General features: G+C 43.3%; 2 protein-coding genes across 2 annotated transcripts; one reads left to right on the forward strand and one right to left on the reverse strand.

The window, feature by feature from the left end:
* Window positions 1-1,066: 1,066 nt before the first annotated feature.
* On the reverse strand, window positions 1,067-8,202 carry TRIM21 (tripartite motif containing 21). Its single transcript, XM_045557330.1, has 7 exons — window positions 8,141-8,202; window positions 6,703-7,145; window positions 6,327-6,422; window positions 5,004-5,234; window positions 3,178-3,200; window positions 2,398-2,498; window positions 1,067-2,087 (listed from the first exon to the last, which is right to left on the reverse strand). Exons 2-7 carry the CDS (start codon window positions 7,105-7,107, stop codon window positions 1,537-1,539), a joined length of 1,407 nt encoding a protein of 468 aa, XP_045413286.1. The 5' UTR covers window positions 7,108-7,145; window positions 8,141-8,202; the 3' UTR covers window positions 1,067-1,536.
* An 11,031-nt stretch (window positions 8,203-19,233) lies between these two features.
* LOC123642013 (olfactory receptor 51L1-like) lies at window positions 19,234-20,208 on the forward strand. Its single transcript, XM_045556941.1, has one exon. The coding sequence runs from the start codon at window positions 19,234-19,236 to the stop codon at window positions 20,206-20,208; it is 975 nt and encodes a 324-aa protein (XP_045412897.1).
* Window positions 20,209-24,635: the final 4,427 nt, after the last annotated feature.

Below are 24,635 nucleotides of genomic sequence, written 5' to 3' on the forward strand. Positions count from 1 at the left end.
GGAGAAGTCAGAAAAATTTGCCCAGGAACAAGCATTTCAGAGAGGAATGATATTAAAATTGGGTGTTTCAAGGGGCATAGGAATCTGCTAGTTGTCAAGAACACTGAGAGCAGGGCCACCCCAACCTTGACCCTCCAGGGGCAAAGAGCTCCAGGCAGTTGGACTGTCACCCGTCAACTACTAGGTGAAAGGGGTGGCCTTGCAAAATTAACAGGAAAATATCTAATCCTGCAACTTCCTAGTAACAGTTAAAGATCAATCCTATGAGTTCTCTCACTAACAGGCACCCTGCAGGAGTTCTGTTTTGCACAACTTCTGAAAACAGCTGAACAGACGGAAGAGAGATGTAAATCTTTCTCTCTTAAAATTGCTTTTGAGGATCTGTTTTTAGAGTTCCTGAGTGAACAGCAGGGTATGAGATAAAGGGCTCAGCCATATCCTGAGGGCAGAGTCACATCTCCTGCAATAATCCCTTCTCCAAGGAAGGGCAGGAGAGCCAACTCTTGCACTTTGAGATCCTGCTGCTGTTTCAGTTTATCAGCTCACCGCCAGGAAGAAAGGACGGAGTGGATGCAGCAGCACCCTATTAATTTGGCTATAGCCATAAACCCTCTTCTCCCCCTAAATAAAAAGCCTAAGTATGTGGTCCTCTCTGCCAACATTCCTTTACTTCTGTGTTGGCCTTTTTTCCACCCAGGGAAAAGTAAAGAAACTTCTTTCTATCCTAATCTTTGGAGAAATCTTTCTCAAAACCCACGTGCACTAGCTCTCCACACCCTAGCACTAAGAACATGGTCAGAAGGTGTCTTAGGTCTTTAAGGGTCAGAGATCCAGAGAGCTATACTGGCCCCAGAACTTTGTCTTTCAAAACCAGGAGCTCTCTCATGGTGAGGAGGCAGCAACACCCCCAGGCGGTGATCAGAGCCTCACATGGTCTTCTCGCACCACAGTGGCTGCTGTGGGGAGTTACACAGACACTTTTGCCCTGAGTCTTCAGTCCAAGCCAAATATTCCAAATGTGGGGGGGGGGCAGGGGGCACTCCAGGCAGTAAAAACATGAACAATGTTATAGACACATCGTGATTAATTATATTCAGAGCTGTCAAATATTTCAAGATTAAGGAAGAAGGATTGAATGGGATAGAGTAAGGTACAATTTTTTTTGAAAGCCCTTTTGCAAACCATGCAAGATGTAATAGAGATCTGACCAAAGGCAACAACCTAGAGACAGAGAGGAGAAAACAAAACTTAAGTCACATAAAGGAGGCAGAATCATATTTTTGTTGATCCAGATGAGTCTGGGCCAAATATAAGGAGTTTGCTTCCCTGGAGGGAATCATAAAGCAATCTAGGGCAGGAATATTGGTGTTGAAGCGACCTTGCGGCTAGAGCCTGCTGGCTGGGATCCTGATGCCTCTGTGGAGACAGAGGCGGCACAGAATTCATGAGAAAAGAGGCAGGGTCTGTGGCTGGGAAGGGGTGCCAACAGGGAGGGTGGCAGTGCCCAGACAGCGCCATCAACAGTCAGCGGGCTCTCTATTGTCTCGTGTTCAGCAGACAAAGGGTCAGGGGGGCTGTGTTTCCTCCTGTGTCATTGAAACCAGGACTGAAGAAGGGCCGCAGAGGTCCAGCGAAGTCACATTCAGAGAAGACGTAGATGAGGGAGCCGTGGTCAGTGATGTTGTAAAAGGCGACAGTGCCAGCCTTATAGTCTAGGAAAATCCCAACTTGGCGTGGAGGCACCTGAAGGTGGAGGGAAGTCTGGGGGCAGGTGCTAGCCTCATACTTTTGTTTACTCCACAACCAAATTGTCCAGAAGCCATTACTGGAGCTGGGTGAAAAAAAACCCTTCCTCTGTACCGAGTCCCTACAAACCCCCAGGTCCCAGGCCTCCTTTCCTGTCACATCTACCTCCCAGTAAAGTTTTCCAGAGTTGAAGCGCTGAGCACCCAGGACCATGGGATAATTATCAAATCTCTCTTCATTCTCAGGCACCTGTTGCCGAGAGATTCCAAGCCTCACTTGTCTCCGATCTGCTGACAGGATGAGCCAGGGGTTGGCTGTGTCTGGATCCAGAGTGACGTGCACTGTAGAGAGAGGACCACCGTCAGGTCTTGTGTGGGGGAAATCAGGAACCTGTGCCTGTGGTGGGGGATTTGTGTAAATTTCAGGGCAAGGATGAGGGGGTGACCCTGAACCTCAACATGTGAGGAAGTGACCCTCCGCCAGTCCGGCCTTTGCCCTGACCTTTGAGAAAACCATCTTTCCTACCTCTGTCTCTGCCCCACCTGCCTCTGAGCTGCCGTCCATTCTTACTCTCCCTAACCCCCAGGACCCACTCTGCACCCTCGGCATCCCCTGCAGCTCCAGCCCCACAGCTCCTGGAGCTCGCCTCACCTCCACACGTCCTCAGCATCTCCTTCAGCCCCGGCACAAAGCACACACTACTCAGGTTTGGGGAGACAATGTCCAGCTCCCTCAGGTTCCAGGACTCACTCCTGGGGAAAAGAGAGTATGAGACTCTTTTCTTCCACCCGTACCTCCTACCTCAACCCCTAAGGCTATAACCTCTGGTAATACAATTCAACTCAAGTTCACAAACACCTCTTGTGTTCAGGTCTCTGGGGGGAGGAAGTGAGAGGCAAAAATGTAGGATTTAGTTCCCACACAGGAGTTTCTGGTCATATGAGGCTCTGTAGCATGTGGACAGTCTATCTCTTCTCCAAGCCCGAGGTCACCATGCATCACCTCCTATTTCATTTTACAGGCAAAGCATTCAATATAGGCTGAATTACTTTTGTGGGGAAACTCGAAGAGTCTTGCCCATGCTGTGGGTGTTATCATGGCCCTTTCTGAGAGGCTTGTAACTGGTAATATTCCATTTAAAGAGGAAATCCCAGCAATCTGTAGACCTAGAACTTCTCAGAATTTCCCTGTTTGGCAGGGCTTTACTGTGTGGACATATTATGATCCAATTACTTTGGGCAATTCACCAACTGAGATGTCCATGTGTTAGCCTTCTGAGACCAGAAACTGTTTTATAGAAGATCAAATCTTGGAGAATAGGGAGGTGGATCAAGAAAACGTCAGTGCAGGTATTTATAACTTGATAACCTTTTTCATAGGGATATATGCTTCCTGCCATCCCCTCTTCTAACAAAGAAAACTTCTCCTTACCTTTCCAGGACAGTTTTCACCTCCTGAGGAGAAAAGAGACAGAGAGTAAGTTCTGGAGTTTCTGGTTCACCACTGCGACTTCAGCCCTGTGGGCGATGTGACACCTCCCTGTGGTCCCTGGGATGCTACCCTTCCCTTTCCTCTGGACCAAGGCCCAAAAGATGATTTTGATCAGCTTGGAGCAGAAAGGACATGTGGATGTTTGTGGAATCACCAGAAACCCAGCATGAGTGTGACCTGTAGCTAGGGAAAGATCATCAGTTTAAAGACTTTGAGTCAGAAAGACCAGGTTCTTGGGGGCAGGGGAAGGGAGGGAGGAGGGCAGAAGAGGGCAAAGAGTCCCGCCTGGCTGAAGTCCAGAGACAGTCACAGGGAGAGAATGGCCAAGAAGGATGCCCAGAACCTGCTCTATCTCGCTTGAGTCATTTGGGCAGGAAGGGTTGGCTAGTTAGAGCTCTGTTCTGTGCTATAGTTAAAGTTGCCCCCTCCTGTATAGGAGATCAATCATCTGAGAATATTCTGTTGCAGGGACTGGCGGCTCTTACATGGGAGCTGGCAGGCTCTAGGGCCCAGTCCACAGTGCTTTAGAAAGCCTGGTTCGAGGCTGGGCAGAAGAAAGCCCAATGCAATCAGCTTTTTTTTGCACAAACCAGAAAGAAAATGGCTTCGTGACCCCATCTGACAGAGACAGTGAAAAGGTATGGGGAAAAAGAAGAACTGTAGGATGTCAGAGCAGAAGGGACTTCTGAGACCATCTAGCTCATAGTTTCCCAAAGTGAGGCAAACATATCACTGATGGAAGTGAGGTGATTGTAAGTAGAACATATAGTGATGATTTTTATAAAACAGTTATGTATTTATTTTAATCTTAACTTTACATCTTACTGTTTGGGTAAACCTGCTCGTTATTTAGCTTTCTCTCACTGAATTTTAACATATCTGCATCTTGGTCTTCTCATCTATGAAACAGAGAGAATAGGAGCACCCACCTGAATGCCTGGTAGGTAATATGGGCTATTTAAGAGTTTGCAGTTAATATGATTGTTATGAAATAAACTACAAGAAACGTCAGTAACGTATAAACACATGATTTCCCAGCTCCTACTGCTTTGGAAAAATTTCCTTTTAAACTAAATTCATTCAGGGAAAAGGGTAAGACAATTGAAAGAAAAATAACCTGTTAAAATCATATACATAGTTCACAAAAGTAGCAGAAAGTGTAAAGATGATACATTTATGAGTAAAGTTTGGGCAACCCTTGTTATTTAGTCCACCCCCTCTGTCTTGTTTCACAAATGCAGAAATTAGGCCCAGGAAAGGAAAATGACTTAACCTAGAGTTACGGAGAGAATTGGTGGCAGGGCTGGGGCTTGGCTACTTACTGCCTCTTAATTTTCAGTTCAATGTTTTTAGTTATGTTACATTTACTTTAAAAATCTTTTCATGGCCACTCATCTAAGAGCCTTAGTGGATTTTCTCATTTAATCCTCATAAAATCCTTTGAGATATGTAATATTATAATATCAATTTAACATGTGAGAAACTGGGCGCTCAGAAAGATTAAGGAATGTTCTCGAGGTCCCACACCCGGTATGTGTTAGAGCAACACTTACCAGGGATGGCCATTTCTGTTAATTGCTGAATGGAATATTCCCTCCTAAATCTGTACCCTTCTATGGCTTGAATGCACACCACTCATGGGTCTGAATTCCAGTTTGTTTAAGAATACCCCAGGGACCAAGTTTCTGTTTGTTCTAACGGTAGCTCCAGACAGCTCTGGCATTTTCCGGTTCTCCTTGCATCTGAGGGGGCCTCTGTCCTCTCACCTGCAGCAGCTCCAGCGCTGAGCCGCGGGTCCTCCGCTCCAGCTGTGAGACCAGCTCCTGCAGGGCCTGGCTCTGCTGGGCCAACTCAGCCTCTTTCTCCCCCAGACGTCTCAGCTGTTCCGTCTCATCCTTCTCAAGCTCTTGCAACTGCCTCTTTTCCTCTTTAGCCAGGAAGTTTTTCTGCTTTGCAAACTCTGCATGAATCGTAGATTTCTGTGTCTCAATCTTCCTCTTTGGTGTCAAGGGAAAGAGAGAGGTGGTTTTTATTAAAATCTCTCAGGCTTTGGAAATGGGGGTATCAGTACCTATATATCTCTAGCCCCTATAGACTCACCAGTCTGCCCATGCTGTCTGGGAATAAATGCGCACACACACACACTCACTCACTTTTGCTGGGAGGTAGGTGGGTGAAGCTTCTGGGACTGAGAGGGGAATGGGATTGGTAGGGAGCACATTGCAGCTGGCCTACAACCATAGCTGCACAAACCTGTTGCATCAGAGACTTTTTTCAACCTCTTCCAAAACCCAGTGACCACTCAAATGTGTTGCTTTGTCTTCATGTTTCAGTGAGTTACCAAGAGAGAAACACCCATTCTTACTCCCAATAACCTCACAAAGTCAGGTTCACAATATCATCTACCATCCCTAAGTCCTGGGAAAGGGTGGTTTTGGGATGTTCTTTGCTCTTCCTTTCCTGCCAGGAGCTGGAAAACTACCCAGTGACAGAGGATCATCCCTTTTGCCACCACAGCGTGACTCACCCTTCCTCAATCCCAGATCTTCCTCTTGTGGAATACACTGTCCATTCCACTTCTCTCTAATGCCTGACATGCCCCACCTCTACTAACAAACCACCAGTGTGGAATGAACTTTGGTTCTCCATTATTATTTTGGACCAGCGGCCCGGACACAGTCAAGCAACCAACTAGTCAGATTAGTTTTTCTGCCTCAGGCCTTGATGGTTCCCTGAAGTCTATTCCTCACAGCACTTGTTATTTCCTGAAAGACCTAGCAGTTGGGCTTCTCTCCTGGGGTACTCTGTCCCAGACAACAAAGTACTGGTGCTGTCAGCCCCTGAGACTGGGCTCAGAGGAGTGGGGAGCTTTAGAGTACAGCTCAACCCTCTCAGAACCTTCTTCCATAATTCTTGATCTTTATGCCTTTATGGGAAGCTCTCCTTTGAGCCTCCATTCTTTTTATCCCCTCTATCTGGAGACGTCGAGGGCAGTTGGTATATCTCGTTCCTCAGACAGAGATGGCTACGGTTAAGGCTGTGAGTCCAGGACACTGGGCCCTGCCCAGCCTTCAGGACATGACTCTTGCCTTCCAGTCTGCTCTCTGCATTGCAACTTCCACTTCCAAATGCTCAGCCAACTCTTGTTTTATTCTCAGTTTTTCCAATGCCACCTGGAGCTTCTCCTGCAGAGAAAGATAACATTAGTCCCAAACCAGACCGAGTAGTAGGGTGGGGTGATCCTTGAAGCATTGTCCCATAGCATAGCCCCTGCTCCTAGGGGATGAGAAGGTTGTGTTTAGCCTGCAATTATCCCCTTACATTAGGCACGGAAGGAAGAATGCCCCTCCTTTCCCCATCCCCTCAACTCCAGAGGTGACTCTTTCCCATCCCCACCTCTGTGGAACAAAGCACTTATCAGGGCCCATCTTCTGTCCTGTTGGTGTCTCTGTGTTAAGGCCTCACCTGGTACTCCTGAGCAGCCTCCTCGATAGGGAGCATGCGGTGGTCACGGTGTTTACGAGATTGGGTGCACACCCAGCAAAGGATCTTCCCATCGTCCTCACAGAACAGGTGAAGTTTCTCTCCATGCACTGCACACTGCACCCCCGATATGTCTTTGGCATCCTGGCTGATTTTTCTAAGGTTTTCCATCATGTTGGCTACCTGTCGGTTGGGCCGGAGGTTCCTGAGCAGAAAGAGTTGCCGACACACAGGACAGACGCTGCGCCCGTCTTTCCCAACCTCAGAGATGCATTCCTGGCAGAAGCTGTGGCCACAGTCGATGCTCACAGGATCCACGAAGGGATCCAGGCAGATAGGGCACGTGACCTCCTCCCACATCATTGCCAGGGGCATTGCTGAGGCCATGGCGGTGACACGTTCCAGTTAAGCAACACTGTGGAGACCTGGTGGGGAGAGAAGAAAGGGAAAAGAGAAGACGAGAGGAAGTTTGCACGAGGAAAACGATACAAAGGAAAACAGAGGGAGAGTGAACTGGAAGGATGAAAACAAGAAAACATAAGAACATCAACCAGAACAACAAGAACTTCTCCTCCTCTGGTCCATTGATCCAGTGAGTCAGAAGGAGAAACTGCATCCCCCAAAGAGGCAGAGAAAATTGGTGGGAACCTTAGAGCTAAAGCTGTTGACAGTTTTTTCATCACGTCCATCCCTGCTCAAACCCTCAGTGCCCAGGTGTTTCGCATCCATCTTCTCCCATCTTATGTCAGCAGGGCCCCGTGTTGCTGATATAATGCAGATTATAATGGAGCATTATTATCATAGGAACAGTGGCCATTGACCACGCACCTCCCACGTGCCAGAGATGCTACTGTTTTGCCCACATCTTCATTGACCTTTAGAATCACGTACACAGGTGTTCAGGGCACTCCCTGGGCTCGTCCCTCAGCTGCTCCAAACCTACTTCCTGTCTTCATGTCCTCTAGGGCACAGAGCAGTCTTGAAAGCGCATAAATTTCTAGTTGAAGGTCTAAACAGCCTGCCCCTCTCACTCCAGGGTGGGATGGGGGGAGACTTTTGGGGATGGGAGTCTCAAGCATTGCAGACCTCCCCCACACTGGGCTGGGTTACAGTCCCGGTTCTCACAGCCTCCCCTGCCCCTCCACCCAGCTCAGGTGCCAGTCTCAGGGCAGCTCCAGCCACTGCGGGGTGACTCCGAAGTCACAGTCACACCCAGTCCCCTCCCGGGAAGACGCGCCATCGCGGAAACAACTGCTGGGCTTGGGCTGAGCGAGCCCCTGCAGCGGCAGCGGAGAAGGGGCAAATGGGGCAGGTTCTAGGAGGGGACCGGTCGGAAGAGGCGCTTCACAGCTGGAGTGGGTGGAGGAGAGGGGTCTCCTAGGGAGGGCAGGGGTCCCTCGGCCTAGCGGGGTTCACTCACCTGGTCTGCAGACTCAAGAATGCCGGCTTCTTATTTCACTTTCACTTTCCTCTCACAGGCACGACTTAGAGGAAAGGGGCGGGGCGGCGCGGAGTGGGCGGAGCCAGGGGCGGGGCGAACTGGAGCGGGCGTGCGGAGGAGCACAGGAGAGGGCCGCGGGGAGGGAGGGAGCGAGCGAGCGCAGGGGGCGGAGCTGCGCGCGGGAGCGCCGGAGGCTTAGGGAGGCTGGGACCCAGCGGGAGCAGCACTGCCAGCGGCACCGCCCCCCGTCCTAGGCGCACGCCCTCCAGGATCTGATCTTGTAGGATGTCGTATCTACAGGAGGAGTTTTTTCTTTGACACCGGTCATCGCCCCACACCTAGATGCTATGTCCACGTCTGGAAGTTGCTTTTAAGGAGGTTTGGATGCAGAGAAGAGCGTCTAGTGCTCTCCCTCAAGTGCCACCGTCTGCTTCCTACTTCCAGAAGGGAATTCTCTCTCACGTGACTGATACCGTTTTAATATTTGGGTGTGAGAGATTTATACTGCATGACCCCCAAGGCAGGTGTCGCATCAGTGAGTGGTAAGAAGGGAACTGACATTCATTGAGAAGCAACTGTGTTCTTATCACTGAGCTAGGGATGTTCTCAGGTTATATTATTTTTAAATTATGGTAAAATACACAGAACATAAAATTTACCATCTTAACCATTTTTTAAGTGTACAGTTACGTGGCAAAAAGCACACTCATACTGTTGTGTGACCGTCACCATCCATCTCCAAAACTTCATCATCCCAAACTGAAACTCTATGCTCATTAAACAATAATTCCTCACTCTCCCCCTTCCCCTACCCCTACTCCCTGGCAACAACCATTCCTTGTTTTTTTTTTTTTACATACAGAAAAAAACCAAACTTTATTTTTAAATGATACATTTTTACTCGCTGAGTGAAAGAACTTTATGCAAAAGCAAGACAAGGATTGTGAGTGGTAGAATATAGTAACAGAGGAGAATGTAAATTGTATTTTCTATAATATACTCCCTCCTGTATGAGGATGTTTATCATGAAACAATATGACAGTCACAGATACTTTTAGATGATTGTTTCTTCACATATTTTAAGTGTATCCTGCATTACCCACCTAAGACATTTACTTGATATTAGTTGTGAATATATTGTTTTGTACTTTTTTTCCAAGGTAAAATGTACATAAAATTTACCATTTTTACCGTTTTACATGTACAGTTCAGTGATAATAACCACACACATATATTTTTCCCCTTCTTCCTCTCCCCCTTCCCCAGCCTCTGATAGCCACCATTCTACTATCTATTTTTATGAGATCCACTTTTTTTAGCTCCCACATATAAGTGAGATTATACATTCTACTATCTATTTTTATGAGATCCACTTTTTTTAGCTCCCACATATAAGTGAGATTATACAATGTTTGTGTCTCTGTGCTAGGCTTATTTCACTTAACGTAATTGCCTCTAGTTCTGTCCATGTTGCTGCAAATGACAGGATTTCATTCTTTTTGTGGCTGAATAATATTCCAATGTGTATATATAACACATTTTCTCTATCCATTCATTGATGAGTACTGAGGTTGATTCTGTATTTTGACCATTATGAATAGTGGTGCAATAAACATGGGAGTGCAGATATCCCTTCAATATATTGATTTCCTTTCTTTCAAATATATGCCCAATAGTGGAATTACTGGATCATAGGGTTAGTTTTTTGAGGAAATCCCATACTGTTTTGCCTAGTGGCTATACTCATTTACAGTCCCACCAACAGTGTATGAGGATTACCCTTTTTTCCACATCCTCACCAGCATCTGTTATTGCCTTTTTTATATAAACCATTTTAACTGAGGTAAGATGATATCTTATTGTGGTTTTGATTTGCATTTCTCTGATGATTAGTGATGTTGAACATTTTTTTCGTATACCTCTTGGCCATTTGTATGTATTCTTTTGAGAAATGTCTATTCTTTTGCCCATTTTTAAGTCAGATTTGAGTTTTATTGTGTTATTGAGTTGTTTGAACTCCTTATATATTCTGGTTATTAATCCCTTGTCAGATGGAGAGCTTGCAAATATTTAATCCCTTGTAATATGGATAGCTTGCAAATATTTTCTTCCATTCTATGGGTTATCTCTTCATTTTTTTTATGGTTTCCTTTCCTGTGCAGAAGGTTTTTAGTTTGATGTAACCTTATTTGTCTATTTTTGATTTGGTTGCCTGTGCTTTTGAGGTCTTATACAAAAAATCTTTGCCCAGACTAATGTCTTGAAGCATTTCCCCAATGTTTTTTCCTAGTAGTTTCATAGTTTAAGCCTTTAATCCATTTTGATTTGATTTTTGTGTACGGTGAGAGATAGGGGTTTAGTTTCATTCTGCATACAGTTATCCAGTTTTCCCAGCACCAAAGAAACTGTCCTTTCCTCATTGTATGCTCTTGGTGCCTTTGTCAAAGATAAATTGGCTATAAATGTGTGGATTTATATCTGGGTTTTTTATTATGTTCCATTGGTCCATGTGTCTGTTTTTATGACAGTACCATGCACTTTTGGCTTCTATAGCTTTGTAGTAAATTTTGAAGTCAGGTAGTGTGATGCTTCTAGTTTTGTTCTTTTTGCTCAGGATTACTTTGGCTATTCAGTCTTTTGTGGTTCCACATGAATATTCGGATTTTTTTCTATTTCTTTGAAGAATGTCATTGTTATTTTAATACAGATTGCATTAAATCTATAAATTGATTTGGGTAGTATTGTCATTTTAACACAATTCTTCCAATCCCTGAGCATGGACTATCTTTCCATTTTTTTGTGTCCTCCTCAATGTCTTCATCAGCGTTTTATTTTATAGTATCTTGAGCATTGCTTTTTCTCTTCTCATAACAACAAAGCTTTTTTGAGTTTTTTCCCCTCCCTTTCTGTCTGGCCACTCTGAGTCTTCTTTGCTGGTCCCTTTCCCTCCATCATTAGTGTTGGAAAGGCCCAGAGCTGTATTCTGGGCCCTCTTTCCTTCTCCTTTTAACCCTCCTGATTAGGATATCCAACCGATTTCCTGTATCTTCAAAAAGCATCTAAGTATTATGAATCATTAACAGAATCAAGAACAAAACCATAGTTATGTCAATAAATGCTGAAAAAGCATTTGATAAAATTCAACGTCTCTTTATGATTAAAAGAAAAACCCTCATCAAAATGGGTATAGAAGCAACATATCTCAAAATAATAAAGGCCACATATGACAAACGCACAGCTAACATCATACTGAATGGAGAAAAATTGAAGGCCCTTTCTTTAAGGACTGGAATAAAACAAGGATGCCCATTCTTACCACTTTTATTCAACATCATACTGTAAATCCTGGCCAGAATAATTAGGCAAGAAAGATAGATAAAGGGCATCCAAATTGGAAAAGAAGAAGTCCAATTAGCCATGTTTGTAGATGGCATGATCTTATACCTAGAAAAACCTAAAGACCCATCCAAACACTTGTTAGAGCTGATAAATGAATTCAGTAAAGTTGCTGGATACAAAATCAACATACAAAAATCAGTAGTATTTATATATGCCAACAGTGAACAATCTGAAAAAAAGTCAAGAAAGCAATCCCATTTATAATAGCTATAAAAAGCATAAAATACCTAGGAATCAATCTAATTAAAGAGATGAAAGATCTATATAAAAAATATAGGAATTTGACTTTTCCAGGTACTTGATATAAGTGGAATCATAAAGTATTTGTCCTTTTATGACTGGCTTATTTCACTTAGCATAATGTCCTTAAGGTCCATCCATGTAGCATGTGTCAGAATTTCCTTTCTTTTCAAGACTGAATAATAAATATTCCATTGTATGTATACCACATTTTGTTTATCCATTCGTCTGTTGATGGACACCTGTGTTTCTTCCACCTTTTGGTTATTGTAAATAATGCTATGCCAGGTTTTATTTTATTTAAGTCACAACAATTTGGTGACTTAGGGGTTATTATCTTCACATCGCAGATGGGGACACTCAGGCTGAAGGGAGTGAAACACTGGCTTGAGACAACATAGTAAGCACAGGGGCTCAAGAGTGAAAGTTCCAGGGAAGACTCTCATTTACTGACATCCTAGAGAAAACAGACTGTCCTGTCCAAGCAGAAGCTGCAGGGCAGCTAGTAGGTGTGTGGCCATAAACTGTAGAGGAGAAAAGAGGAAGGCTGGTGAGGCTATAGTTCTCAATTCATTCCAACTCAGACATCTGTCTTTTTGTTTTTATTTTTGTACCTTATAACTTAAGGTAAAAAATCAGTTGAACTTTGATATTTATTATAGATTTAAGAAACCTAAAAACACTTCATTCTTTGAAATTTCTATTTCTGTTTTTAAGAGAATTTTTGCTCAGCAAAAGGCTATCAGTTGACATCTAATGTCCACATTGTGCTACTGTGATCAGATTTGATTCCAGGCACATAAACAGGCTCAGAAAGCAGAATGAAAACAGAGTGAAAAAAAATTGAAGGAGACAACTGTATGTGAATTTGCAGACACTCAGAAAATGACTCTGCTTTACATCACTGCAGACTCTGTCATTTCCTGCAGGCATTGGTGGCATGCACCGTAGTCCTAGCTACTTGGGAGGCTGAGGAGGGAGGATCACTTGAGCCCAGGAGTTTGAGGCTGCAGTGAGCTCTGACCAGGCCACTGCACTCTAGCCTGGGTGACAGAGCAAGACCTTGCCTCTAAAAAAAAAAAAAAAAAAAATGGGTGAAGGATATATAGAAACTCTGTCTTTGCAACTTTTCTGTAAATGCAAAATAAAAAGTTTATTAAAAACAAACAAACAAAACAAACCCTGACCATGAGTGGTAGGGGAAGGTTATTGTAACATGCTAGATGTAGAGGACTCCAGATAGGTTATGAAACAAGTTCTCAATTTTTTATAGGAAAGGAAAGGTAGTACATGTGGAGTTTGCCAGCCCTTCTGAGTGCCTTCATATTAATATATTCTAATGATGATCCCATGAAATAACCGTTATCTCCAGTTTACAAATAAAGCCTAAGCAACTCAAGGAGGTAAAGTAATTTGCTCATTATCACACAGTAAGTGACAGATCCAGAAATAGATCATAGCTTTTCTACTACATCATGCTCGATGATCTCCAAGGATATTGCTAGAAAAGAGAGGGATTGCCTCATCAGTATAGCTTTATTTTCAGTCACCTTCATGCCCTAGGTACAGGCATAAAGTTAGAGAACCTCTTTTCTCCTTTTTAGCATGATCCCATGCCTAAAGCACTCATGCATATCTTTTTGGTTAGACTGCCTGATACCCCTTTGGCAGGATTTGGAAAGAGCCTGTGCTCATTCTTTCCAGAAGTGGAAATTCCTCATGGCCTCTATTGTCCCAGAAGGACAGAGTGTGTCCCAGTCTCTAGCTCTCCTCTTTTCTCCCCACCTGTTTCCATCTGCCACCAGGAAATTCATAGCCTGGCTCTTTAGAAATAGCGGGTGCTCAGTACGGGACATCCTAGAATCCCTCTGGTGCCCCATAAGAAAAATCATCAGGATGCACCTCCTGATGCTTCCTTCCAAGTCCCAGAGCTGCCTGGCCCAGAACTCAGGGGGTTCAGGAAGTTCAACTATGGAAATCCCTTGGATTTGTACCCAAATCCCAGCAGACCTGTTATTTCCCTACCTCCACCAAGAGGATTATAAAGTACTGGCTATTATGGACACAGCAAGAAATGATTTTCCAAAAAGAGGGACAGATGAGAGGAGACAAGCTCTGGAGTTGTGGTGAGTGCAGGGACCAGGGTGTCAAAGCTGGGGTCTGGGCTGTGGCCTGGGCGCCGAGGCCTGGCAGTACTAGGCAGCACTGGACGGTATCTGTTTAGGGGAGGCAACTTCCCTCCAGGTCTTTCCATTCCAGGTGAGAATGACCTTAAGGCCTTTGTTGATCCTCCCTCTTGTAACATAATGAGCTTGAGTGGGCGTCTGTGATGAATTCTTATCACATCGTTACCCTTTTTGAGTTTGATTATTCCTTAATGATCTGGCCTAGGAACATGGTCACTTCATGATGAAAGGAAACACTGTTCCTCTTCAATCCTCAACCTATGGTCAAATCTGGAAAAAACAATTTAGTGATGGTCCTGCAGGCTCATCTGCAGTGGCTACTCCTAACATAGGCTGAATGTGATAGGTGTCCTGCATCCTATTGTGGGATTTCTGCTCATGGGACAAAGACAGGCCTAGAGTATCAGCTGTGGATCAATCTGGGGTTTAGGTGCTTAATTAAACCTTCCCTTAGATGACATATCCTGACTAGTTTGAGCAGGGGCAGAGGGGAGTCACTCCACCTTGTTCTAGGCTGACTCAGGTTGAGAAGGCTGGCACCTAGGTAACAGCTGAGTGTGGTTACTACTTCTGATGGGTTTATGATTTCTTTATTTAACCTCACCACCACTCAAGGTCAGAAGTTCTCTTGTTCACAAGAGAGAACATGTTCACAAGTGAGAACATTTAGGACAGAGGGGTTAAGAAATTTGTTCATGATTTTATGAAGTAGTAAAGCCAAGATTTAAACCCAGACAGTCTGGATCTTGAGTGTACACTTCTAACGCTGTGCTCTCTACCTAGGATATATGTAATATGCCAAACTGTCCCAACCTCTGAAATGCCAACATGAGATACATGCTTATAATGGAACACACAGTATTTATGCTGTTAAAGACATTTAAGGAAGTTAAAGAGATCGTATTTGCAGATAGCTCGGCAGATAGTAGATAGCTTCGCAGATTTATCTGTGTTAATTCTGGAGGGAAGATCACAGAAGGCCATGTTACAAAATATTCACAGATGCCAATGACTTATGCAAAAGGTCTCTGTGCTAGGTTGTTTATCCATCTACCTATCATTTAAAATTTAATATCTTCACTACTAGAGATATTCTTGACCCATTCCAGACCCTGGCTTCACCACTTAAATTTAATCAAGGATTTTGATAACCAACTTTCAAAATGAGGCAACACTTAATATGGTCAGATTTGAAGAGAATCTCCCATTTAAAAATATTTAAAGAGATTACATAAAGGATAGAATAAAAGACTTCTAGGATCAGAGTTAGTTAACGATTTTTTTCCATATGCATCCCAAATCTATAAACAAACTAAAACATTTTGAGAAACTCTAATTTTATTCCTTTAATCAGATCCCATTGCAATTTCATCAGTCACTTTCAGGATCTCAGTTCTTTGTTAATGCTTAGCAGTAGCCTCTGAGTGTCTCTCAGTTTGTAAGTGGTATGGGGAGGAAGGAGTTATGGAAATTTAATATCTTCACTACTAGAGATATTCTTGACCCATTCCAGACCCTGGCTTCACCACTTAAATTTAATCAAGGATTTTGATAACCAACTTTCAAAATGAGGCAACACTTAATATGGTCAGATTTGAAGAGAATCTCCCATTTAAAAATATTTAAAGAGATTACATAAAGGATAGAATAAAAGACTTCTAGGATCAGAGTTAGTTAACGATTTTTTTCCATATGCATCCCAAATCTATAAACAAACTAAAACATTTTGAGAAACTCTAATTTTATTCCTTTAATCAGATCCCATTGCAATTTCATCAGTCACTTTCAGGATCTCAGTTCTTTGTTAATGCTTAGCAGTAGCCTCTGAGTGTCTCTCAGTTTGTAAGTGGTATGGGGAGGAAGGAGTTATGGAGACAAGGACCTCTCCCCACACATCCTCCATTCAACCCTATAATATAATAAAAGCTCCAAACAGCTAGAGAGCAATAGGGATGGGGGGGGTCTGAGTTGTTTCAAGGGAGCTAGGGGACCTGCAGACAATCTGTGACTTCCCAGTTACAGGTGCTTGGCCTAGACAGGTTTGTGCAAAACTTATTTGAGAGCAGAGCAGAGCAGTATTAGACCTAATTTTGGCTAAAGCACAAAAACATCATGGGCTTGGGGAAGACTTAGGTTCCCGGCTGACAGGCTTTACTAAACTAGGGATGTAGTACCAGGGCTTATTTTTTTTGAAACTTCTCTCTTGGTCCCAGGCCTGGGGCTTCTGCAGCCCCAGGACTCAGCTGCTGAAGCCAGAGGCTTAACACCTCACATTCCCTGGAGTGCTAGAGACTGATGCCTTGTTGCCACAGAAACCTTGGTGGAGGGCAGTCTTCAGCCTTCTCTAAGCTGAGCCATCTCCTTTCCGTGACTCATAGATTGGCTTTTGAGGATAGACTTCCTTGATTAGAGAAGGAAGCAGTCTTCACACTACTCATTGTCTTCCAGAACCTGGATGAGTAAGGTGGTAGAAGGGCAGAGACTGTAGTTTAATTTTATTCCACCTTCTCCAGAGGGTCTTCTCTGCATTGACTCCCTCTCAGTCCGCCTACCTATCCATCATCTATCATCTGTCTCCATCTTTCTACTGCCATCTTTATTTTTTTCCACATACAGTTTTATCAAGTTTCTCCATTGCTCTTTCAGGATATCACTGCTTTGGGAAGAAAATTTTTCTTCCTAAGCTATGAGTCTATAATTAAACTCACACACTGTGTAACCCAGGGACAGTCAATAAGCACACAGCCCCTCTGGTCTTAGGACTTTTCCATGGGGACTCTCAAGGGTTGATGCATGTAAGTGGTCAGGAAGGAGGCAGGGGTGGTATATGAGGAGATCCCGTGAATATGTCATCCTATTTAGTCTTTGCAGATAGATATTTCAGCATTAATATGCTAATAATGATCATAACTAACAGAAAGAAGAAGCATAACACAATACTTATCTCAAGAGAAAAATATTTAAAAAAAATTTTAGGGATGAAAATTCTGAGGAACAGACAAATGCACGATCTTTGAAGTCAAGTAACATGCACTTGAAGCTGGTCCCTTCTGCTTACTCTTAATATGGTCATTGGCAGGTTTGTTCATCTCTCAGACTATTTCCTCTTCTGTAGAAAAGGAAAAATGCCACATACAGCCTTTGAAAGAAGGGAGACTTCAAGAGACACTAGCTGTGAAGTCCTAGAGTGGTATCTGGTTATCATTACATTTTAATAAATGCCTGCAATGTGCTAAATAGTTTGTAGTCTTTCCCATGTTCATAACCACTCTGTGAGGTCAGAATCATTGTCCTTTTTTTTTCACACGACAAGGACACAGCTTTTTGGTGAACTCCTTTGTCACCCACACAGTATTGGAGCAGGAGGAGGAGGAGGCAGCCTCCCTTGTATCAGACACTGCTGCATTCTTGGATCTTGGGTACAGTTGGGATGTGGAAGATAACTTTGGCCCTGCATCCAGAGGATGGGCCACAACCTGTGCGGGAAGTTTGGAAAAACTGGGACATGTCCTAAAAGTTTACAATACCTACAGGTGATTGAAAAGACTAGGGATGTAGGATGGACAACTGGATTCAATATGAAGATCTTGCTTAGACATGATCGTGCAGGTATCAGGGAATGATTGATGATCATGAAACACAGTTGTGATAGAGATTCGATCACAATTTTTTCCGTACACATATACTGTGTTCATACTTGTATTTTCATAAATATTTAGATTATAATTCTAATGGAAATTTGGAAGATGAATCAGAATGCAGAAAGACAGAAGAAAAGTGGGACAGTTAAGCTGTTATATTAGTTTCATTGGGATCTGAAAGGAGGGGAGAGTTTAAAGATAGCAGATTTGGAAACTATGTTACAAAGTGAAAGAGCATACAAAGTTTTTTTTTTTTTCCCTGAGGTATTTCATGGATAACAGGAAAGGAAGGGAGGCACTAACCAACTGGTACTGGATAGTGAGCTTTGGGGAGAGAGAGGGAGAGTGGAGGAATTAGAGTTTGTGGTTCTTCAGGACATTCAATCTACAATGCAAACCAGTGTGAGGTGCTTGGTAGACAAATGGAGATGAGTCCTATTCTGAGGAGAGAAGTTTGGGGGAGAAGGTGTAGCTTAAAATTGCTATGTGAGGTTATAAAAACAGATGAGCTTACACACTACACTCTGGGCTTCTTGGTAGAGCATTTCTTAACCCTGGGGTTCTGGAAGCTCACACTGCTCTGCCTGCCTCTTCAGGTGATGCCCTTCAAGATCTGTCAGCCTCTGCCTGCTGCCCCCAGCTGGGGAGAACTTCAAAGTGCTTGGCCCTTTTATAGTCAGGTGGCTTTTGTAGTAAGGTGGCTGAAGAAGAGATATTTTAGAGGAAAGTTTCTCTAACTGAGTCCACAACCAGAGGACTGTTTTGAAGGTAGGATCAGAAGAAAATAGGCAAGCTTTAAGTAACCAGTGAAGTGGAGGTAGGGTTGGGGAAGGAGAGTAAAAAAGTGAATGCGTCTGGTAAACTAGGTCTTGTTTTACCAGACTTAGCCTTGAACTCTGGAATACTTCCTTTAAGCCAATTCATCTTCACGAGAGAGAACTTTGTCACCATTAAACACATTTAAAGAACCTATTTTGGGCCCCAAAGGCAATTGTAGAAAAGGAGTACAGAAAATGTTCCATAATAGCACCAGAGGAATAAGCAACCAGTGTCCTAAGAGGACAGTTTTGAAAACACACCATTTGTTTGAATGCGTCCTTTATGGTGTATTTGTTAACAGATCTGTCAGACTGGAAAACCTACTTCTAGGAGTAAATAGAAATGGAGTTTAAACTTTTTATTTCTAATATTATTTTAAATTTCTACAGAAAATTATTCTCCTTTCTTCAGTATTTAGTCTGAGAAGATACTTTGGAGGAAGAGCCTTTTAAGTTTAACTTATGTGAAAAAAAAAAAAAAAAAAAGAGGTTGTTAGGCCAAAGAGGAGATAGTTGCTGAGTGGCTAAAGAAATAGCTGTAAACAATAAGCAGAGATCAACTCAGAAAATTTATTCAATGCCACTTTATTCAAAGAGAAGATCAAACCAGCCAGGAAATGGAGGGGAATGGAGCTCCTAAGAGGAATGGGGTTTATTTCACGGCCTAAGAAAGTGTGATGGGGTGGCTCTTTCTTCCCAGCGCATGCTTAGTAGAGACTTTACAAGTAATGATCAAGTGAACAAATGCCTCTTACTCCTAGGGTGGACAACTGCCTCCTGGAATCACTATGTCCTCCTGCAACACCAGCACCTCTGGTCACTCCACTTTCCTGCTCACTGGCTTCCCAGGCCTGGAAGCCTCTCATCATTGGGTTTCCATCCCCGTCAACCTCATCTGTGTAGTTTCCATCCTGGGTAACAGTATCATCCTCTTTCTGATCCGCACAGATTCAGCCTTACATGAGCCAATGTACATCTTCCTGTCCATTCTGGCAGCCTCTGATCTAGGTCTCTGTGCCTCCACCTTCCCCACCATGGTGCAGCTCTTCTGGCTGGGAGCTCCTGAGCTGCCCTTTGATCTCTGCGCAGCACAGATGTTCTTCATCCATGCCTTCACCTACGTGGAATCTGGCGTACTGCTGGCCATGGCCTTCGACCGCTTTATTGCCATCCGGGACCCTCTGCACTATGCCACAATCCTTACCCCCTCAGCCATGGCCAAAGTGGGAACCGCCATTCTCGTGAGGGCTGTCCTACTCAACCTCCCAGCACCCATCCTCCTGCAGCGTCTGCTCTTTCCCCAGATCAGTGTACTCTCTCACTGCTACTGCCTGCACTGTGACCTTGTGGGGTTGGCCTGCTCAGACATCCAGATCAACAGCTTTGTTGGCCTGGTCTCCATCCTCCTCTCACTGTGCCTCGACTCCTCCCTCATCATGCTGTCGTACACCCTGATCCTGCGGACTGTGCTGGGCATTGCATCACCTGGGGAACAGCTCAAGGCACTCAATACATGTGTCTCACACCTCTGCATTGTTCTCATCTTTTATTTGCCCAAGCTGGGGCTGTCTGTGTTGCACCGAGTAGAGAAGCACAGCTACCCTGCTCTGGCAGTGCTCATGGCCAACCTGCACTTCCTGGTCCCGCCCTTCATGAACCCCATTGTGTACTGTATCAAGTCTAAGCAGATCCGTCAGGGCCTACTAAAACGCTTCCAGACAAAAAGGGTTGATGTTTCCTGGAACAGCAGAAGGACCCAGTAGCACATGACCCCAGTAGGGGTGGGTCACCCTGGGCCTTGCGGTGGGGGAGGAGGAGTGGTGGAGACTTAAATTTTGAGGTTTCTGAACAATTCACATCTCATATTGTTATATTTTTTAGAGATGAAGAGCATTGTAAAATCTATTGAATTATCACCTTGCTAATCCTCTCATTGTTCTATTTTATTAGAATTGTACTATCTCAGACTCATTTATACTATGACATCTCCTTACCCAGGGGACTTAACCACACTGAGAGGATGTGTGTACATATCTATTTGTATAGGTACCTCTCTCCTTTTTGCCCACTGGATTTTTCTTTTCCATTTGGTTTATAAACTTAAGAGCTGTAGTAAACTATATTCACCTTAATACTGGCTGCCTTCTGCCAAATTTAATATTAACCATCTCATATACCAAGAAGTAGAAAAGAGAGGTGGGTGGTGGGGAAACACATGATGACACTGTGCATGATGAATTTATTTGTAGTTATTTGCAGCTCAGGGAGTGGTAGTTTCCTTTTGGTCTCTTCATGTGTGTCTCTGCTTTGAGGTTGAGAGAAATCCGGCATTGCCAAGCCTAGGAGTGCTGGTTTCTCAGGTACCGATGGTAAGGGTGGAATAGCTACTCACTTCCGCAGCAGCTGATCTGCTAGGATGTCAGCTCCATGAGGCCAGGGATTCAGGGATGTTTTGTTCACTGATGTATCCCTAGCTCTAGGAACACTGTCTATCTTATAGTAGGTGCTCATATTCTTGAATAAATGAGTCGGGGAGATGAAGGGGCAAAAGAACTCTGACAGGTAATCCTCAGGAAGGGAGAGGACTGAGAGATCAGAATGTCTGAAGACTGTGGGGACAACAGTTGATAAAGTGGAATGGAATGAGGGGAAAACAAATGTCACAGACCTTGGAGACAGGTCTGATTCTCCCTATAACACATGGTAAGAAGGCTGTTTCTAAAGGTGCAGCCCAGAGAGGGGTTAAATTTATTGTGGAGCTTTTTCCAAAGCTACTTCCAAACTGCTAGGAGGAAGTTCATGCAGCAACTGAAGGCTGTCTCCCTCCATCACTATCATCGGCCTTGGTCTGCTCAGTCCTAAAATACCCATACATTTGTGAAGAATTGAAATAGGGATATTCCTGGTGGAAGACAACCGCTCAAATTTAATAGAAGCAGCCATGATAGAGCTAGTAGAAAGTGCTTTGTCTGTATCTGTGGTCATCCAGGCAATTGGGAATTTAATAACTGTGATCATTTGTGTGTCATATTCATGAATTGGGACAAGAAAGAATGAGGAACTCGGAGGCAGGAAGGCAGGGTGGGGATCTGTGAATCCTGTATAAGTAGTTCTGGTTGGGAAGGCTGTTTCCCCTGCTAGATTGTATTTATATTCCCACTATAGCATGGATTCCAAGGAACTCGGAACCCTGTGCCTATCAGTGACTAGTAAGCCATTGCCCACGCTGTATGTCTGAAGGTCACAGATCCTGCCCATAGAACTCAAGAAGCAAGGATAACAAATCATGAGTTTTGAGTTACCATTTTGGAATATTATGTCTAGTGGTAGCCAACCAAAAGTTTCAGTAAATCAGTTTGATGTGACATTTTGGAAAAGGAAGTCATTTGAAAAGATAGCTTGTGGTACAGAGCAAGGTTCCCTTCTCAGGGCCACACGCCTTGGGCCCAACAAGCAACCATGTTATTCAGGCCCTCCTGTGTGCTTCACATACCACCCCAATAACAAGAAGGTTCTGATCATGGATATAGAGTGTCCATCTCGCTGAGAGTCCCAATCTATCAGAAACCCTAGGCTGACATGACGATATTCAGGACCATAAGCATCCTTGGCAGATAAAACAAAAAACATTGTATACAGAGCCCTGAGGTTGCAAAATTTCTATTCAGAGGGCAAATAGAATAAAGCTCGGCTATTAGACATCTGATTTAAGCCAATATGCAGGGATCCTTTGTCTTTGTCATGTTTATCTTATCACCAGTTGCTCTGGGCTTAGAGACTTCTTCCACCTTTAATCCCTATCACCACATCATGGTCATCTTTGTACCTGGCCATTTCATGGCTGCACTGCTGTCAAGAGCTGGAAGGGATCTGGGGCCCTATGCCTCTACAACATCATATCTTCAGTGTATAGCCATCATGAATCTAAACCTCCTGCTCTTAATCTTTATGCCAATCAGAATGCCATCCACCCATGCAGAAAAACTAAATAAAAAACTCTCAGCTCTGGCTTGCACTAGCTATATAACTTTAAGCTAATTATTTCGCCTCTCCAAATCTCCATTTCTTCATCATTATAAAGTGGGGATACCTACCTCACAGAGATGTTGAGAGGATTTAACTACATAGTATACAGAAAGCACTGAATCCAGAAGCAGAGAACCCATTTTATGTGTGTTTGTGTGATTTGATTAATGCCTGTGTTCCCTATACATTGCAAGCACCATGAAGGCATTTGTTTTTCCTGACTTGTCTAACAGTGGTGCTTAACATGGCCCAGGATATTGTAAGCCCTGTATGTGTTAAATGAGTGAATGAACAATGAATACTGAATTCCTGGCAAATAGCAAATGCAATTGATTATAATTTAAATGAGCTCAAGAGATGGGAACATTTATCATTAATATCATAATTTGTATGTTGACTTTGGGAGGGGAAAGCTAAGCATTTGGTTTGTTGCAAATATAAAAATTTTGTTCAAGGTTACATTGCTCCATAGAACCCCTGGGTTTATTAATTCATAACTAAACCTCTCAAGGACTTTATGTTCCAAAGGGGTGATCTAAAGCTTGTCTAAATGATATTTCTATATATAATTCTAGTTACCAAGGCATGTCTCAAGTTAATTGAACAATATACTGAGTCTGTGACACTCTCAAGCTGAATGGGGCCCTTGGTGATTGGGGAAGGAGTGATTGACTCACCTGTACATTTTTAGATCAAGTGAAAAATTTATACACACCCTTATGATGGGCCTGGCTACTAGCAATCAAGGAATTGGGTGGGGATGATCCCACATAAGAAAAGGCTTACAGAAACCAGGACGCATGTCCCAAATTCTTCAAAGTCAAGCCTTCCCAGGGAGATTAATATACATTGTTCATGGATTGGCCATGAAGCAAATGATTTCCTAATAGCCCTCTGTAAGGAAAAGAGCTGTTTTGACCTACGCAAAGAAGGAAAAAAGAAGCCTACAGTGGTTGATCTAGTGAGCAATTGCTGTACATTCAGAGTGATGTGAAGTCATGATGAATGCAAAATTATTTATGTTGTAATGCTTCTTTGTGGATTATAATATAAGGAAAAATGGCCTTTGAGAAATGTCCTTCTGAAATCCTTTGACCTCCTCCCACGAATCAGTATAGTAACACTTTGAGGGAGATAGAGAAATAGGTCAACTGCACGTTTGACATAGGGAGGAGCATGAAAGGGAAAAAGGATGCAGAGTGGAAAATGTTGATTGCATTCCTGGATTTTACCACTCTGTGGTGACTTTTTTTGGGAGTTGTCTTGCTCTTAATCTGGTGTTAAGAAATGCTGCAAGTTTTTGTTTTGCTTTTCTTTTAAAAGCTATGCTAAGCAGATACCTGTAGTTTTCAGGAATCTGAAATGTAGCTTAGTTTTCAAATTCCAGCTGTTTCCAACTACTTCTCTAACCTGGAGCAATTCCTTCATTTCTCTCTAATCTCAATTCCCCCATCTCTAAAATGGAGATAAGAGCCCTTGCCCCATAAAGCTGTGATGACTAAATGGGACAAAATATCTAGAACACCAAGAAATGCAATAAAATGTAATAACGTGTAGTAAAACTGTTATTAATATGAGACATACTCTGGACCCCAAACATCTGATGCAGTCATCTTACCTGGTTCTCTGCCAACACAACCTCCTCAGACCTAGACCAGGTACCTAACTTAATCATTCTTTATCAGCTCAGTCATCATTCATCAACTCTAGGAACCTTAAGGGACCTCTCCTAGCTTTAAGTACAGGTTTGAGAGTCATCTAATTCCTCAACATCCCAAACCCAGACATTAGCAAGTTCACAATATGATTAGACTTAATTAGAATACCAGTCTATATTTTCTGAGTACTTTATAGAAATAACATTTAATCATCTCATACCACAGGAGGCTGGTACTGCTATTGCCTCTTTATGGAGGAAGAAACTCAAACGATTACGTCCTAGAGGTAGGTGGGCCTGATCTCTTACATTGCTATACACATTCTTCCCTAAAAGGCTTTTCTAAGCAATAGGCTTCTATTTATTTTTCAAGTTTTATGCAGGACTTTCCATGCAAGGCAACATTTATCCTTCTTCCTCCATATTTCTCTTTCTTTGTGTAGGCATTTATAAAGGATTTGTTACAATATACTATCTTCTTCATAGACTAGGATTTTTGTTGAATAA

Source organism: Lemur catta, chromosome 7 (genome assembly GCF_020740605.2).
Source record: "Lemur catta isolate mLemCat1 chromosome 7, mLemCat1.pri, whole genome shotgun sequence".
Taxonomy (NCBI): domain Eukaryota; kingdom Metazoa; phylum Chordata; class Mammalia; order Primates; family Lemuridae; genus Lemur; species Lemur catta.